The 17972-nt window shown below is 34.4% G+C and overlaps 2 protein-coding genes across 6 annotated transcripts in view; both read left to right on the top strand.

Annotated features, from left to right (window-relative positions):
• The first annotated feature begins 4310 nt into the window (after positions 1-4310).
• On the top strand, positions 4311-12145 carry LOC148601081 (uncharacterized). Its single transcript, XM_088556304.1, has 3 exons — positions 4311-4778; positions 7104-7351; positions 8660-12145. Exons 1-3 carry the CDS (start codon positions 4671-4673, stop codon positions 11718-11720), a joined length of 3417 nt encoding a protein of 1138 aa, XP_088412430.1. The 5' UTR covers positions 4311-4670; the 3' UTR covers positions 11721-12145.
• A 1876-nt stretch (positions 12146-14021) lies between these two features.
• The window catches only part of LOC148601082 (uncharacterized), a 51176-nt gene continuing 47225 nt past the window's right edge, over positions 14022-17972 (top strand). For 2 of the 5 annotated variants that reach the window (XR_015917100.1, XR_015917101.1), the window contains exon 1: positions 14027-14455. Coding sequence is in view for 2 of the 5 variants with exons in the window: in XM_088555159.1 (XP_088411285.1) it covers positions 14231-14455 (225 nt within the window). In the remaining 3 variants the exon portion in view is untranslated. Of the gene's footprint in view, positions 14456-17972 lie in introns of all 5 variants that reach the window. The other 3 variants (XM_088555159.1, XR_015917099.1, XM_088555158.1) reach the window with 3 other exon arrangements.

A 17972-nucleotide genomic window follows, 5' to 3' on the forward strand; every position in this document is an offset into this window, starting at 1 on the left:
TTATTCAAATACATAAGTCACACTCACAGGGCCACAATATTTCTCTATGCTTTTCCTTCTATAGCAGTGTGGCTAATTCATTTTTTGTCTTACCTTTAGTTTAAACCAGACAGAAAGTGTAGATCTATATTAGAGTAAAATAAAGTCCCTGAACGAGCCGATTTCATTACATGTCTATGAGAATACTAAGACTGCTACAGGAAGAAAGAAAGACAAGTCACATAGACAAACAGTCGGTGTTGGTCCCATTTATACATCTACATAGATCTCTTGATTTACCACTCGCCTGTTTTAACAATCGATGTGTATAGAAAAGGGGGGTGTTTTACAGTTGGATTTTTAGTGCCATTTTAAACTATTTTCGTTTTGTGGTTCTTGAAATTATTGGTATTCCCAATGATAACAAAAAAAAAAGAGGCCGATTTACATACGGATGAAGATTTTGTTTCATTTACAAGTACAAGTACTTCATGAAATTTTAACTTCTTTTTCAAAGGTGCTGTGGCGGATCCGGGGGCGGAGACCCCCCTTGAGAAAATTGCAATTTTCAAAAACTGTCGAAAAATTGTTCAAGGTAGCCTCAGAATGCAGGATTTGAGGTACAATATTTCAAAATTTTCTGGCAAATTCACTTCGTGATCTTCACCGGTGATCCTATCAAGAAAGTTCTTTTGGGCCCGCCTTTTCCAGAACTCTGGATCCGCAACTGAGGTCTCCATATCCGTGTTGTATTCAAACCCACTGGTATTTCATAAAAAGTGAACCTCTCGGTCTTGAGACGGCTTGAGACATTGCACATGGTTTAATTTGCTATAGTTCCTGATTATGAAGCCGAAATATGACAAGCCATTGTGGAATTTATTCCCAATTTGTTAATCAATAAATCCTTTATTGATATGAATAAATATATTATTGATTATAAGGATTAATTACTGATATCAATAAATTGTCATCTGTTTATATCAACAAATTTTAAAATAAATCATACTTATTTACACATTAATGAATGAATATTGATATCAATGAATGAATTATTAACACGTTATTAAATATTTATATGCATGTTGATAATTATTGATATCTGAAATTTAAAATCGCATGTAGCACTTGACAAATATTCATGTAATCTCAAACGCACATGTATGTCATAAAAGTATTCTGACAATAACATTACCAGGGGCGGATTCAGATACTTTGAAAAGGACTGAGGAGTGCCAGCCGGGTTTTCTCGGAAAAAGGGACAGGGTGCTAGGACTTTATTGGCCTTTTTTGTCAATTTTACCCATAAAAATGACCAATTTTCCAATAATAGGAGGACGCCAACCCCCTGCACCCCCTCTGGATCCGCCAATGATTAGATTGACTCGGTGAAAGGGATAGGTTAGTTACTGGGAAACATCGGGATGCGAGTTATTTCTCTTTGAACGTTAAGTATTCAACAAAACCTTAGTCGCGATTCAGTCAGCTCAAGAAAGGGAAAGTGTTGTTTGTCTCTCATGTTGATTTTCGCCTTTTATGCTTTAATTTACGTCAATCTTGAAATTCTGGAATTATACAAATTTATTCCACATATATATAATGCTCGTCGATCCCGTTATCAATTCTCAAAAGCGGGAAATCACGGTCCGGTTTGGTGAGTGGATAAACAGTTTTAAAATTGAAAGTATGGCGAAAAACCATCTTATTATGTAAGATATTTTTTATGCAATATTGCCATTTAACTTGGCTCCCTTGGCCTTTTGCAAGCTTTCCGTAGGAATGCACAAATGTTGACATTGGTGTAATTTGATTAATAATAAGATACGTGTATACCTGTATCCAGAGACTTCGTCCTTTAAGTAATCTATATGTATGGGCATTTTAAACCCAGGGCGTGGAGCAATCATGCGGCGTGTTTGAATTGATATGAAATAACAAATGTTGTTCACCGAACCAAAATACTGTAAACGTATTAATTTTCGTGGTTGCTAATTATCGTGGATTCTGTCAAGTGAACACATTCGCGGGTATCAATTTCCGTGGATTCGTTAAATGATAAGCCTTACATAGTGTTAAAATCAATTTCGCGATTACTATTTTTCGCGTCTTTATACTCCCCTCGAAAATAGCGAAAATTAGTACACTTCGAAAATTAATACCTTTACAGTAATAGAGTATATTTTTATCATATTTGATGTTAGGGGCATAATGAAGATTAAAGGTCAAGTGAAGCGAGGCTAGAACAAATTTGGGGGTAGAATTTGTAAAATAAATCAAGATTTCATACCAAAAAAGATATTTTTCCTAAGTTTAGGGAGTGTGCACATGCATACACTGGTTCCACCCTTGGTGATTTCCTGAGTAAAGGTTATTTTCTATAAATAGTAATGCAAAACTTACAGACAGTATATGCAAACTGGCCTAGAATGTTCTTCTACAAAAGAAACTTTAACCATGTCAGTTATTTCAGTAGTTATTCTATAGCTAGTATTTAAGTACAAGTGCATTTTGTACATGTAAAAATTTGGCAGGTTGCGATACACCTAAACATTTTCGGAACATTTTACTGAGCATACTGAAATGCTTTCAACTATACTTTATAGAAAACCCTCTTGAAACAAAATGATCATGAGTGCTGAGATATTATTGTGAAATAAAACTTCGTTGCCGGATGTCTTTTGTTGATAGGTAAATGCGCATGGTGCAAGCTATTACACAGAGTACACTTTATACTCCTCCTTACCAGATTAAAAAACAACTTTCGTAACCATTTCATATATCCCGTGGTGAGGGCTTATTAAGCTTTTTTCGCCCAGCCCTATGTCAAGTTATGTTAAGTTTTATTTTACATGTATATATAAGATGTGTTAATTAATAATAAAAAAACCCAATATTTTTTTATATGTTATAACCGATGGGAATAGCGCCTAATTCATACTATACCTTATCTGTGTCTTGCTATGTTTTGATGCCAAAGACCAAGAATTATGTAAAGGGCGTACCGAATCTGTTATTTATGAAAAAGAGTTCCGTGATATCGTTTGCTCATTTGTCCAAATTTTGCAAAATTGAAAAAAAAATTTCAAATCGAAAAAGGGGAATCCAACCCGCACGGAGCTTGGATCCGATACTGCGATGTCCGTGAAAATTGGTAGGTGTAGGGGTAGGAGTAGAGTTTCAATCCACAGGACCTTTGCCACTAGATTCTGTGTTCGGTTTGATAATTATTATAATGATATGACCTGAATCTCATCAGTGGCAAATTTTACATAGAAATTGGTTATGAATTTTCAGATACTTCAAGATCATATGTATAGATATTGTACATTATTCTAATTTGATCCTTTTATTGTTTGTTATAATTGTATGCAGGACCCCGGAATTTGTCTATATCTCAAGCAAAATAGGCACGTTTTAATCTTGTATGAAGATAATATACCCAGACTATTTATAATTAAAGGATTTTAAAAGTTGAAATTGTAATTGTTGGTGAAAGGACGAATAGAGGACAAACATGTATGTACTTGAAAAACGGCACAGTGAAAAACGGGAGGCGAGGTATACGTAAAAAGCCACGTTTTTTACAAAGCTAGGAGTGCTTAATCTATCCATTTTCACGTCATTTACATAGCAAAGCATATACCTATTTACTGCACGTTACTATTCCTAAGTACACCATTATGAATTATATCTAGATAAAATGGTTTACCTATATATAGGAACGCATCCCTAAAGATAGAAATATAAAATACACGTACGTATAGATCATATCTGCACAATCTCGTTCTCTTAATTAATAGAACTAAGTTTGTATAATTCGTATTACGAACACCATAGATGTATGTACATCTATGCAAATACCAATGTACTACACAAAGAAACTAAGAATAAAAAAGTAAAGCAGCACATTAATAAAACACAAACAAATTAATTTTTTTTCTACTGATACAAAAAAAAAAAAAACAAAAACAAGAACACAATTTTCCATTTATGCTATTGCCACCAAACTAATGTTCAAAACTACATATTCTCTAACAACGTAATTCTATCTAGAGATCATGCCAACCATTTCCTCTTATAATAATAATATTCTGTGTAAAACTTTATTTCTTATCAAACAAATCAACTTTTCTCCTTAAAACGTTACCCTTGTTATAAACAAAGAAAATCTGTGAGAGATTTGGTTCGACGCCAGAAAATACACAAAATCAGTAAAGATAATTTCCTTGACTTAGTAGTTATAAATTGGGAAGTCGATCTCTTTCCAGTTACCATAGAAACTAGTAAGAAATATTACCTTCCTTTTACGGGACAGCGAATGATAGCACACACAATGCGCGTGTGTTTATTACATACATACCAAAGAAAGATTTGATTAGATCATTACACGCAAACCGATCCTACCATCCCATATTAATCTCCCAAATATGGGACACCTCTGACTCAAATTATCTTAAAACATATGCGCTTAGAACAAATTTGGCATCTGTATTTGGGGTCACATGCATCCCGCTGACCCGCGTTTGTAAGCGATTACTCAAGAACAGTAGCAAACGTACTGACACAGTTTCTCGATACGGATGGAAATTCGCCATGACAGAATTTTGACGATTTACTGAAATTTTCAAGCCTTGAAGTTAAATGTGAATGAACTTTAGTAACTTATTGAAGTATTTAGAGGAATAATTAATATGGCACATCGAAGGAAAAGTTCTCTTCCTCAGTGTAAACAAAAACGGATTTCTTCAGTAGTTGATCGAGTTCTGGCAGCTAAACTACAAGAAAATGATAAAAAGAAAGTAAGTTTTTACATTAATACGATTTTTCTCTTTTGATCCATAGATGATTGCTAAGTATATGTGATTTTATCTTAATTAGTTCATTAATTTAGCTTTATCAAGAATTCACGTGGGTGAAATTAACACGAGGCTGCAAGTGAAGTGATTGCATCTAAAAATAAACATTTGGTGTAATTAATTTAAACGATGTCCATTTGTGTTCTTTTTCTTTTTTTAAATACTGTGAACAAATACTGTGAACAATTATTTCATGCGTTTGTTAGTCAAAACATGTTCAGGGTGAGATACACACAGAAGATGTATGTCACATAACTCATCGCTAACATTCTGCACATTCTGTTTGTAAATATAGGGAAAAAAATGACACAATTTTATTTTTTTTCACTTAACTGTTGCAATAAACCATATTTTTTTCATTGAAATATAAGTTAAAATCAAGAATTTCCGGATTAGATTTATCACCATTTCCCCTCATGAGGCTCCGTTATTCCATATTTGGAAGATGCGTGCTAAGTTGATCAGAGGAGAATTACAAGAGACGTCACGTGAAGAATCTTAAGAAGCGAAAATAACACCACATATATCGTCTGCCAACTCTGTTAATCTGAAACAGCTGAGAAAGATAAAACCGCCAAAAATGCGCATTTAAGTCTTTGTGTATTACTACTCGTTGATTGACACTGTTTTGATGATTTAGAGAATTTTGAATGTGGTTTATGGAGAGAAAACGTTTTATAATCGCTTCACGAAAGTTTTGAAATGAAACAATTTTTTTTCTGTCAAATAGTGGACCTTTTTAGATGTTTTTTTAAGTGCGTTATAAAACACTTGAATACTAGTATCCATAACTGTAACTATTAATTCACATCTAGTCAGTTTTGTTTAACTTTGCGGACCTACATAATGCTTTTTTAAAAAAAAAATATGTTGTTGAATTGGAAATAAAATATGACTTTAATTTATTTGAAATACCATTTTAGAAGCAGAAGCAAAATTGATATTTAAAAATATATAAAATTTATAAACATCAGTCAAAAAGTATTTATAAGTATATCGACATTTTTAGCACTGCACCGTCTAAGCAAGAACTAATGTCAATATTTGAAGTAGTTCTTAGTAATTATAAAGTGTTAAGAAAAACATAAGAATATACATGTATGAGACGATTTAATGGGATACTTACTGTTCTAGTACAGTAACTGATGTCCATCGCATTAAATGGTTACACGACATCTTTATAAACTAAGAGCACATACATGTATTGTAAATTTTAAACGAATGACATTTATGACCAAAAAGTGCCAAGTATCATATCTATGCTTGTATGATTTAAAAAAAAATGTAAATTAAAAAAAAACTCATTTCAATGAAAATCCTTTAATTTTAGAATTATACACTATTAAACGGTTATTGTTTCTTTTAGATGTGAGAGTGTTAAAAATGTACGTTTTATTTATTATCATGTAAAGGGATGGGAGCCCTCGAAAACAATTGACTCCAAGCAAGTTGGTACCACATATAACCTCCTAATGTGTTTTGTTCAACAGATGGTTACCGTATCATGAATAAAAGTTGATAGTAGTAAAGAAGAAAGTAATTCAATTGATGAACGATTTTGATCGATCGATTTTCGATTCCAATCGATAATCGGACCATAACTCTATGATATGTCATGTTACGATAGACATCTTGAATACATAGCTCTTCCTTAGGGTCATATGGACATTACGCAATGGACCATGTAAACAAATATTTACTTGTTTGCATCATGTAGGGAGATAAATTAAAATCGAGGAAAGTAGCGGGAGGGTTTCTTCAAGTTGGTAAATGATTTTATGTCTACTTATACATGTTATTATGTACAAATGTAATATGATTTATTTTGTAATCGATGTTAGCGGAATTTTTAACAAATCTGAAACGGGTTGTCACGTGCATTATAGTTGTTGACAAATTGTCAAGATTCAGAGGCAGATCCACAGATTTATTATGTGGTGGGGCATTTTAATTTGAAATAAAATATTCATGATTGAACTCTATTGCTGTCCGAGTATTTGAAGAACAAAAAAATTAACATTGCTGAAAGTAAATCACAGTGCAATGAAATTTAAAGTTATCGAATATGATGCTAAAAACGCCAAAAGCGGTAATAGAATTTTATTGTGTCAATGATGGTCTAGCGACGGGAATATCATATCATATGCCAAAAATACAATGGGATAAAACAAGACGGACACTACTGATTTTAGTACATGTTCATGAGATTGTAATGTTGTTATTTTTAGCATGAAGTAATTTGAATATGTTTATTTTATTTTTCCACAGTTCTTTGACAGCGATTCTACATCAGATGATACGGAGAGAAAGTATGGATATGGAAGTGAAGATTCAGAAACACAAACCAGGAAAACAGTACTCAAGGAGAATCCCTTCTCCAATGGAAACAACAAAAATGGGGAGGATCCCGACCTGGATATACCCGAAGACCTAATGTCAGAATTCAAGGCACTGAAAAAGGCCACGCAAATGGACACAGCATCTCTAATGCGGAAAATGATAAAGGATTATTCCCAGTAAGTTTCTTCGATATTTTTTCCATGATACGCGTAAGACCACAGGAAGTGGATGTGTCCAAAAAAAGTATAAGGTTTTGGTTATCAGGCCTCATTTTGGTGTCACATGATCGTTTTTTGTTTCATGTCTTAAAAGTAACAGGTTATTTTGTCAGGCTTTTAATCAATTAAGTAACTTTTCCGGGACTTCTGTTAAAAATATAACCGAATTGATTGGTTTTGGTGAACGGGAGATAACTCAAATGTGTTTATCAATGTACCTATGCTTCTTGAGAGAGTCAAACAAACGCATATATAAATAATAATAAAAAAAAACCACTCGCACAAACATATTAACAAATTATCTACTATCAGTTTATTATAGAATTTATTATAGAGTTTAAACTAAATGAAACAGAAGCCAATGTATCTGTTGTTACACAGTATTTGCACACTATATAATATAAATTAAGTAAATGGTTCACGTTTAAAATATTCTTGACCGCCTACTTCACGATAATTGTTGGTAAAATTCTGTCATCTAAATAGAAACAAAAAGTGACATTTAACAAAATATCTTTAGTGTAAGTCTCTGAAAGAATTGGGCAGTTGGTGAAACATGGTGTGAAAAATCCCGCCATTTCGAAGGTGTATTTTGACTAAAAAGGATAGGAATTTCTGTATCACTTTGGTAAATTGAGTTATAATTTCATTGAAATGCACTGAAAATGAACATTTTAAGGGCAGATAACTATATCAAAAACCATATTTTTCTAGCATTCTATTGAAAAATTTCTTAGCAAAGACAGCGATGCAGAGATCAAATAATGGTCTTTTTTTTAAAGAGATAGCACCCTTTAGTCAGATAGTTTTGTTTTTGACATGTATGTTTCTGATTATTCCGATATTGCCTGATTGTTACAAATACTTACACTTAAATAGTATTCCTCAATAAGAAATAGATTGTCAATCTTTAATTGCCTGCAAAATTGAAAACAAATGTAGAAATCTTAATAAATTGTGTTCACTTCCATGATAAAATGCTTGGGCAAAGTGCTGCCTGTTGCATTTTCTTACAAACTTTTTATCAATATCAATGACACATTACTTCATATCATTTGAAATGGTGATCATTTTGAGAGACACCCTTGCTTTGTTCGTAAAAGTGAAAGTTTTGCTGTAATTGTGGAGAAAGTGACAAAAAATGAACTGAAAAGCTCCTAATTAGTGGTTCACGATCCTTAACGTGCTCCATTCACGATCAAGCTGTAGTACTTAACTTATATTATCGATTTAATCATGAGTTGTCTTAATGTCTTTTTTTTTCAGAAATTCTGGATGTGATAAACCAACGAGTGGGTCTCGATTGACAAGCCAGTTGTTCGATGTCTCTATCAAGAGCTCGGAGAAAGACCGGAATAACCAAAGCTTTCACGAACGAAGCCTCACAACAAGCCCTGGAGAGATCATCCGTTCAGATATAAGCAAGCAACGTCAATATGACTCACACGCCAGAGATCGAGTAACAAAAGCAGTTGAAGTCCAGAGAAATCCATCACCAGCGAGAACATATTCTGCGGAGCAATATTTGTGGGAGGAGGATGCATTCAATCCGCAATGTAACAGAGATACATCGTTTTCAAACGGCTACAGGGGCTCAATGAAGGTACCAACCGTTATCAGAGATTCCGATAGCGGATCTGAGGGGCAAAGTTTTTCACAAGGAAGCCGGCCTATGTCAAGACAGAATATGTATTCCCCGATGGGATCCGAACACTCGGTGAACATACGGACTGGACTACAAGACATTAACGGCGACTATGTATACACAACCAAATCACCGGAACCAAAACAAGTACAGGACCCGTATGGTGTCGGTTCCCCCATGGTTGAGGAAGGAAGTGTTGCATCTGCGTTTCCATTGGTTGCAAGCCTTTGTGACGAAAATGGAGTAATAATTTCACCTAAACATGATGACAGTGTAATTGAAAAAGAAAACCAAATTGATCAGGCTAAAATAAATCAAGAAATTATTTCTCAAACAGATGCACACTTGGCCATGCAAGCGCTAAATCCGCACGGCGTAACAGCTAAACTTCAAAAAGCCAGCGGTAAAGCCAATTCAAAGAAGGGGCAAATGAAACTCATTGCCGAAAATACATCACATCACGGTGTGTATACCAGCGTCCTGAAACTGCCATGGAGTCGAAGGACGAGAACTCCAAAGAATGATCCTAGCAAATCCCAAGAAAGGGTAGCGAAACAAGTAGTACCGTGCGAGGGAGCACACTTAATAGAAGATTTTTCGGAACTTGAGCAAATCAGCCCATCTCATATTTCAATAAAAACTGAACCCAGCGATGAAATACCAGAGTCTCCATCCACTACGCAATTACAACAACCTGTTATGTTGGTACCCGTGTCAAATATTCCAGCGTCACAGTCGGGGATATTTGTTCCAGCAACTAGTTTACCGCTGACACCGGAGCAGCCATCCAAACCACCGATGATGATGGTTTATCCGAACTCATCATTTGCAAATGTTGGTCGACCAGCCAGAAAAAGGGGAAGACCACCGAAGGTCCCTGTTTTGACCAGAATGCTGTCAGATACAAGTAAAGTACCGAAATTTGACTTTCCAGTGACCAATTTTTTTCCACAGTTCGCACCATGTCCTCAACCAGCCATAGTCTTAAATGTTAATAACATGATGAACACCGGAAGTGTCGCCAATGCAACAAACAACACTAATACAAACGTTAATACAATGTCTGCTACTAATGTCGTTGAAAATAATGTTCAAACGAATTTTCAAAATGAAGATACAAAGCAAGATTTGAAAGAAGATTGCGGAGTTGTACCAATGACAACCATGTCACCAGAAGTAGTATCTCTTAATGTTCCAGTCCAGGCGACAATTTACAACATGCCCGAAGAGCAAATGAAAGATAGAGACAATTACAAGACAGAGGGGCAGAAAGTTGATGAAAGTATTATTTCCAAAACTGCCATGACAACAACAACATCAGTAGCTAATGCACGAAGTGGTGCAATCTATCAAGAAATGATACTCTCCTCCAAGTCTCTCGTCAACGTCAGACCTCGAAAACGACAAAGTACAACTGATATGCTGAAATCAAAATCTACCCCCAAAAACGATTTTATATGCACTTCATTTAAGCTACGAAATGTTAACAAGCCCGAGAAGGAAAAGAAAAAGACGCCATGGGTCCCTGGTATGAAACGCCGGGGAAGGCCGCCGAAAAAGAAAATATACAGCATGGTCGAAGGACAACCAGAAGTTAACGTGCATCAGACCCAATTTTTACCGGCAACTATTCATCATTTTCCAACAACTGTAGCACCAAGCCCCGTGCAGCAGCAGGAAGTATTGGCACCAATGGTATCCACACCAAACCAATTAGTCACAACCCAGATATCACCAAAAAGTTTTGAATATACTGATCAACCCGGACATGACAGCGATACAAGTGATTCAACTGAATTTTCTACGACTTTTGAGGAACCCAGGCAAACAGATGACGAGAAAGACGAAAACGGCAAAGACATGTTCCAACAATTATTTCACTGCAAAATCTGTAACGACGTCGTTCCAGTCGACAAACAGGAAGAGCATCGTGAAAAACATGTACAAGTAAAATTTTGTTGTAACAAATGCGAAACTCTCAATATGTCGTATGCCTTAAGGGATGACTTTGAAAAAGACGAAAGCATCGATAGACTTTTTAAATGTCTTCATTGTAGCTCAGCAGACAATACAACCAAAGACTCTTCTGTTTCTCTGGTATGTCTGCTATGTAGCGAGCGTTTCTTGCAATTTTCATCCCTTGCTGCTCATAAACAGAACGCTCACAGTAATCAGACCCCGACGCCAAAAGAATTTAGCTGTACAGAGTGCGATAAACTATTCGTTAACTACCAGAAATACAAGCTTCATCAGCAACTGTGTCACCAGACTCGTTACCACGCATGTCCGTTTCAAAATTGTCAAAAGATATACACGTCACCTGTCAAGTTGCAAAATCATATTCAAAAGCGTCACGAAAACAGATTACATTTGCGTTGTATTTATGACGGTTGTACGGAAAAATTCTATACGCATGCCTCATTGAAAGAACACATTCAGAAGGGACATTACAGCGTGAAAGGTTATGCTTGCTCAAAACCCGGATGTGACGAAGAGTTCACGTCAGAACGAGACTTAAAATTTCATCTTTTGCTACATAATGATAGTGATATGTACACTTATAAATGTGACATTTGTGACTATCGTTGTCATCAACAGTCTGTTCTTGAGTGGCATATGAAAAACCTACATCCGGAAACGGACATGACGAATGAAAACGGGAATGTTTCTAACATTGAATAAACTGAAAATTGATTTTTATAACTCAATAGCTTAAAGACTATAAACTGTAAAAAGGTTATGAACTTATACAATTATTAACAATTATCCGTCCATTTGTTTATATATTTTCTTCTTATTGAGCGTAAAAAATCTTTGACATTTTTAAAAGGCATTGAGAATGTATCTGTAAGGAGTACATTTCGCTTTCGACCACTCCATGCCGCTTTTGTTAGTATCATATTAAAATCACTCAAAAATATTTTGACAATTTAAATAATGTTAGTAAAATTTAATATAATTATACTTTGAAAGTTGATCTTTATTTCTTAGTATTCTTTAAATACGTACTTTAACAACATATGATTTTTTATATCATCCAATCATTTATTGTATGTGTTACTTAAGATATTTTTCTATTGTCGAGTAATAAATTTGTATATATGTAAGTATCCTCACAAACATTTCCCATGCCGTTCTATCAGCTATTTATACCAATGTTAACATTTTCAATGGAAAATTGATATACCCATGACTAAACACACAGAAGTACATGTTAAAACACATAGGCGGATTCAGGGGCTTTAAGCTCGAAAACTTTGTTTATACATGTAAAACAAAAATCCCCGGAAATCATTGGAATAGGCTTTTTCTTAGGTCAGTCAGCGGGCCTTCATTTTCGAAATTTCTGAAATCACCATTGAAACACCAGAAAGTGTAGACTTTTTGTCACTTCTATGTGCTATTAAAGTGTGTTACTGTCCATCTGTCTGTTCTTTTGTTCTCTCGATTTAAAATTACTGAAAAAAGTTTGGAAAGGTTTTAATGTTTTGGTGTGATTTTTTTGTTTTGTTTTGGTCTCTTTTTGCTGCAAGTTTACTAAAGGTTTAAACGAATGAAAACATTAAAAATGAGGGACAAGCGTATCGTGTGTTTTAGCACAGCTCTTTATCTCAGACATATTTTACACATTGCAACTTTACGTATACTTTTTGCCGACATGACAGGGCAAGTTTTAAATTGACTTGATAACGACAACCAATAAATAAATGAATAAATAAATAACATAAACAAAATACCGAGGCATAAAAAAGACACCAGATATGGCCAAAACGGTCTCTCTACATACACAATGTAGAAAATATAACAAAATACTGCAAAAGATAATACTAACGACCGAAAAACATGACAAAAAATTCTCTGAAGGAATTTTTGAGATTATAACTAAAACGTAGAATCAAGATTTGCAATTTTGCGTTTAATAACTTAATTGTTTTAATTGAAAAGTACTGCAAAAATCGGGAACAGATAATTCTGAGACAAGTGCAAAATTTGTAACATTATGTTGATATTCAATCTAAATTTATCTGTAGGCACCAAAAAGTAATCATACTATAGGTAATTGTTCTAATAACATATAAATTCATAAATGTAAATTTGTATATAACGATTTAATCACCACAAGCCATATAAATTGTTGGATCCGGGTGGGTTTTGACTTTGTACCTGTTTAACAATTTTATTAATTACACTTTTTAACCCGATTCTTACGAAGACTAGAAAAAGTAAGGACAAAGAGAGAAAACAATTTACATAACGGAAACGTTCACTTAAATTAAAAAAAAGAAAACAAACAACATCTGCCCGGATTTAATATTAAATAGGGAGCGCATGGTCTCCAACCTAGATAGTGTGAAATGATAGGATAGGCCCTTTTATTCTTTTAATAAGTAAAAAAAATATACAAATGAGATCAGTTCTAACCTCTCAGACCCTAAGACAGTTCTAAAAGTATCATAGAACAGTTCTAGAGCCAGCTCTTATGACACTTCTACTAGCAGAACCGACTCTACGAGAACAGTTCTACTACCAGAGCAAGCTCTTCTGACAGTCCTGGCAAGGCTGGCTCTACGAGAACAGTTCTACTAATGGAGTCACCTCTGCTAGAACTGCCAGAAGAAATGTGTTTCATAGAACTTTAATTTCTTCTGACAGTTCTAGGACAGTTTTGTGAGAGGTTAGAGCTGATTCCATCTGTAGCTATATTGTTACATCGGGGGAAAAATAAACCACTGTCCTTTATTCCACCTAAATGGTAACTGGTAAAAAAAAAATTTAAAAAAATAACGATCATTTTCTACTATAAAACATAACATTTAAAAGTAATTCTATTCAACCTATAGCTGCAGGCCATTATCTTACGTTACAATGCATTTCTGTTGTACATTGTACCTATTAATGCAGTACACTTAAAAAGTGTATAAACGATTGAGTTTTATCAACAATCTGTAATGATATTAATTGACCATGCGCTAAATGTCTTCCGGCAAAATATGTCACCTTTAAATGACGTAACACCTTTCTTTCATTGGCTAACGTGAGGTTTAGTGAGTGGCAAAAATTGACGTTGATCAGATAGTTCTGGTCAATTGAAGCACAATGTACCTTTTCGTCACACTTCTATGACTTAATGTACTCTGAAATTTTACAAAATGACTAAAACAGTCCCATTTGTTTACCATTAAGGTTCGGCCATGTTTTTGATTTTACTGAAAAACGAAAGTCCTTATGTTTTGTTAAGTTTAATTTCGTATTTAATTTCGATATGGAATGGAGTTACTATAGGTAGTGAAAGCGAATATGGACGATTCGGAATACGTTTTATCGAACCCCTTGGCCGTTCATCGCTGTGGAGGCTAGATCCGTCTCGATTCCCAGTAAATGAAAATGACGACCACCTCAATTGTGGAGGTTTTGAAGTGAGTATTAATGATTATACCAAGGGATAAGTGCTTGTGTTAGTAGCGGAGAATTTATATTTTATGTTGTTTATCTTCAGCTTTAGTCAACCCGTGTTGTCGTTTTTTGTCGTCATATGTGGTCGCAAAAGTTGGTGTTAGTGAGCTATATTTTTTTATTAGAATGGGTGAGGGATGGTGGAAATGTTTTATTACGATGTGATGTTTGAATTGTACTTAATCACTTAACTTTTTCTAAATAAGTCAGCACAAGAAGATGTCCAATGCAAGGTTCGATATTCGGGTAAACTTGTTTAATAAAATATCTATTATATCAGTCTACTGTGAACGTTTCAATTTTAACAGAATTTGAAAAAAATAATAATATTCGCATGCATTTATTATCGCCTTTAAAAAATTATTATTGTTTCAGATTATACAATAAAAATACTAATTTAAATATAAAAATGTTCGGGTCTCATTTTCGCTCCTATTTGTATACCAAGGAATGGCGAAAATTAGTAAACGGCGAAAATGACCACTTTCACAGTAATTACACCAGTTTCAGATACACACGGGGTTTTAATATAACTTTTAAAATGTTACTATTAAGAATCGAATTCTGATTTCCTAGACATTTAGTGTTAAAGCATGTTTCGTAAATGGACGTCACGAAAACGAAGAGTAACGGAACACAATCTCAAGCTACGTATTCGTGAAGAAGAAAATAAAGCTGTCCAGATAAGATTGCCAATGGCAGAAAACGTCTTTGATAATAGAAAAAGATATACTTTGAATAAATTATCCCTTTATGTTAAAAGGTAGAATGCTTTTTATGTTCTTAAAATGATAGGCAATTGGCGACGTGTGATGATTGGAGTTAATTGAAATGACCTATATTCGAACCAAACTGCATTAGCCGTCACGTTAGATACATGTATCACGACATTCGTATTTTATTTTCCTTTAGAGGGCGCCCTACTCATACCCGTATACTCGCCAACTAGAAACTCTTCACCAGATACGACACCGTTATTTTTATGTACTGTTCTACCAGTAGATTTCCTATCGGAGGGATGCATATACAATTAATAAACTACATGTATCTTTATTATTTACATGTAAGAGAAGGATTTGTTGTAAGTCTAATGTCTATTCACATCGAAAAAATTACGTCAGACCTCAGAGACAATGAAAACAAAAGAGATTCCCGGATTAGGAGTAAAACTGAAAATGATACTCCAGGTCTGTCTAGAATCATGATACAATGGGTCAGTGACTGTCAAGTTTGTTTATCGAAAAAAAAAATACACTATTATAAATACTACTTAATTTTCTATCGCTGATTTAATGAGTCATTCCGAAATTTTTTTTTAATTGCCATTTTGATTATTTCGATTTATGTTTATAGTTCATATTCAATTTTTACACATGCTTCCTCAAAAAACGACCAACACCCCCGCTTTAACCGCCAAGTTGAACGTTGAAACTGAATACAGAAGTACTAAATCAACTCTTATTGGCCTATCTAGTAAATATAGAATGCAAAATAAATTGTGTAAACTGTCATTTGCAGATATTTTGGTATTGGTGTTTTCCCTAATTTTTAGCTCACCTGGCCAAAGGCTACTTTTAATGTTATTTCTTTCAAAAACCTTCTCCTCTGAAACTGCTTGACCAATTCATTCTATACTTGGTACGAATGTTTCTTGGGGTATCCTGCATAGAACTGATGTGGGGATTTTTGATCCGTCGAAAAAACATGGCCGGCGTTACTAAAAATAGAACATAAGGGTCAGACAGCAGTTTTACGCATATATCTCCAAAACTGTTAGGTTAAGCTAAATTCTGACAAGGATGAAAGTGTTCAGCATGATGAGATCTATCAGCAGTCAAATTTTTGTTTCAACCCGTTAAGGCATGTTGGAGTTGTTGCCCTTTTTCAACGTTTTTTTTTTGCTATTTATGTTATTTCTTTAAAAAGTCTACCCCTCTGAAACTGCTTGACCTGTTTTAAACTATACTTGGTACAAATGTTTCTTGGGGTAACATGCATAAAACTGATGTGGGGATTTTGATCCGTCGAAAAACATTGCCGCCGTTAATAAAATAGTACATAGGGGTCAGACAGTAGTTTTTCGCATATATCTCCAAAACTGTTAGGTTTAGCTAAATTCTTTCAATAGCTGAAATGATCTTTATTATTAGGACTACAAAAGTCTTTAGTGATAAAATTGTCAGATGACTCCTTATAAGAGTTGTTGCCCTTGAAAGGAGAAAAAAATGACAGTTTTTTACAGTTTTCAGCCAATATCTTGAAAACTATAATAGATAGAAAGAAACTTTCAATTGCTGTAGTGATCCTTATGATAAGTCCTACCAATGTCTTCTTGAGTCAAAATTGTTGGACTGCTTCTTGTTGAATTTATTGCCATTGAAAGGTAAAATTCAACCAGATGAACGATTCAGGCTCTTGGGAGCCTCTTGTTATATATGTTTGCACTAATTTAAAAGTCGCCAGTCACATTTAAAGTAAATTCCCATAAACGGTAAGTGATACATGCCTCTAAATGCTGAAGTCTGGCTCTGTATACTAATATAAGAAATAATTGTCACATCCTATTAGGGACCATAACTAATGCGTACCTGGTAGTGGTGGCTTTACGGGGTACATGAAGTAAAGATAAATTATTCAAACTCTTAAATAAGATCATTATTACAAAATTATAATTTCATTTTTATAGACATTTAAAATTCTTTAAAAAAGCATTTGAAGTACAGGCTCACCTAAACATCAAGCAAGCAACGGGTGATAATTTCATATATTTTGTCAATTTTAAGGTTATTAATGTATCCAGTGTTATACACCTATAGTGGTTTGAGCACCAATAAAACAGCAATCATTATGGAGGTCGTAGGGAAAGTGGAGAAAAAATTGTCTGGTTCTTGCAGTGACCTGTACTGAAAATGGTTTAAAAATATTTCTCGATAACATTCAACTTAAGTGACAGTAATTTTTTAAAAAATGGATGTTTAAAAAATCTGACAAGATTTTCGTCAGTTATGGTGCATTCATCTGCACCATGAAAACTGATTTATTCAACGGGTCATAGTTTTCCTTTCCTCATTTGTCTACCCCGGACTTGACTTTTTATGAGCAACTAGGCGGGTGTTTCTAGAAAAGCAGAGGACGCTTACCCTACCGGTGCACCTGGTCCATACTCCCAGTTTTTGGTGGAATCCGAGTTGCTCATTTGCTTTTGTTATTTTGTGTGTATAATTTTAGTTACCCCATGTACGCCTGTTTTCCATGTCTGGTTTTTGTCCCTGGATTACATTCTTTTGATTAACTCTTTAACCTTGGTCCCTAGATTATTCTTTCAGTGCCGTTTTCTACAGTTTGTATGATTCTACTAAGCTAAGCAATAAGCAATTATAAATCACGTGATTTTAACTACTAAGCCGAGTGCGTGATATGCAGTTTTAATTCCAATTACACAAATCTGACTGCTTAAATGATGGTCTTCATGCACCCCCA

Source organism: Perna viridis, chromosome 12 (assembly GCF_037379345.1).
Source record: "Perna viridis isolate PV_CMFRI_1.1 ecotype Kerala chromosome 12, ASM3737934v1, whole genome shotgun sequence".
NCBI lineage: Eukaryota > Metazoa > Mollusca > Bivalvia > Mytilida > Mytilidae > Perna > Perna viridis.

Excerpts from the sequence above, each read along its gene's own strand:
- LOC148601081 (XM_088556304.1), top strand. The coding sequence starts at position 4,671 with ATGGCACATCGAAGGAAAAGTTCTCTTCCTCAGTGTAAACAAAAACGG. Across the intron at positions 4,779-7,103 it reads AAGAAAATGATAAAAAGAAA|TTCTTTGACAGCGATTCTAC; the intron begins GTAAGTTTTTAC and ends ATTTTTCCACAG. Across the intron at positions 7,352-8,659 it reads ATGATAAAGGATTATTCCCA|AAATTCTGGATGTGATAAAC; the intron begins GTAAGTTTCTTC and ends TTTTTTTTTCAG.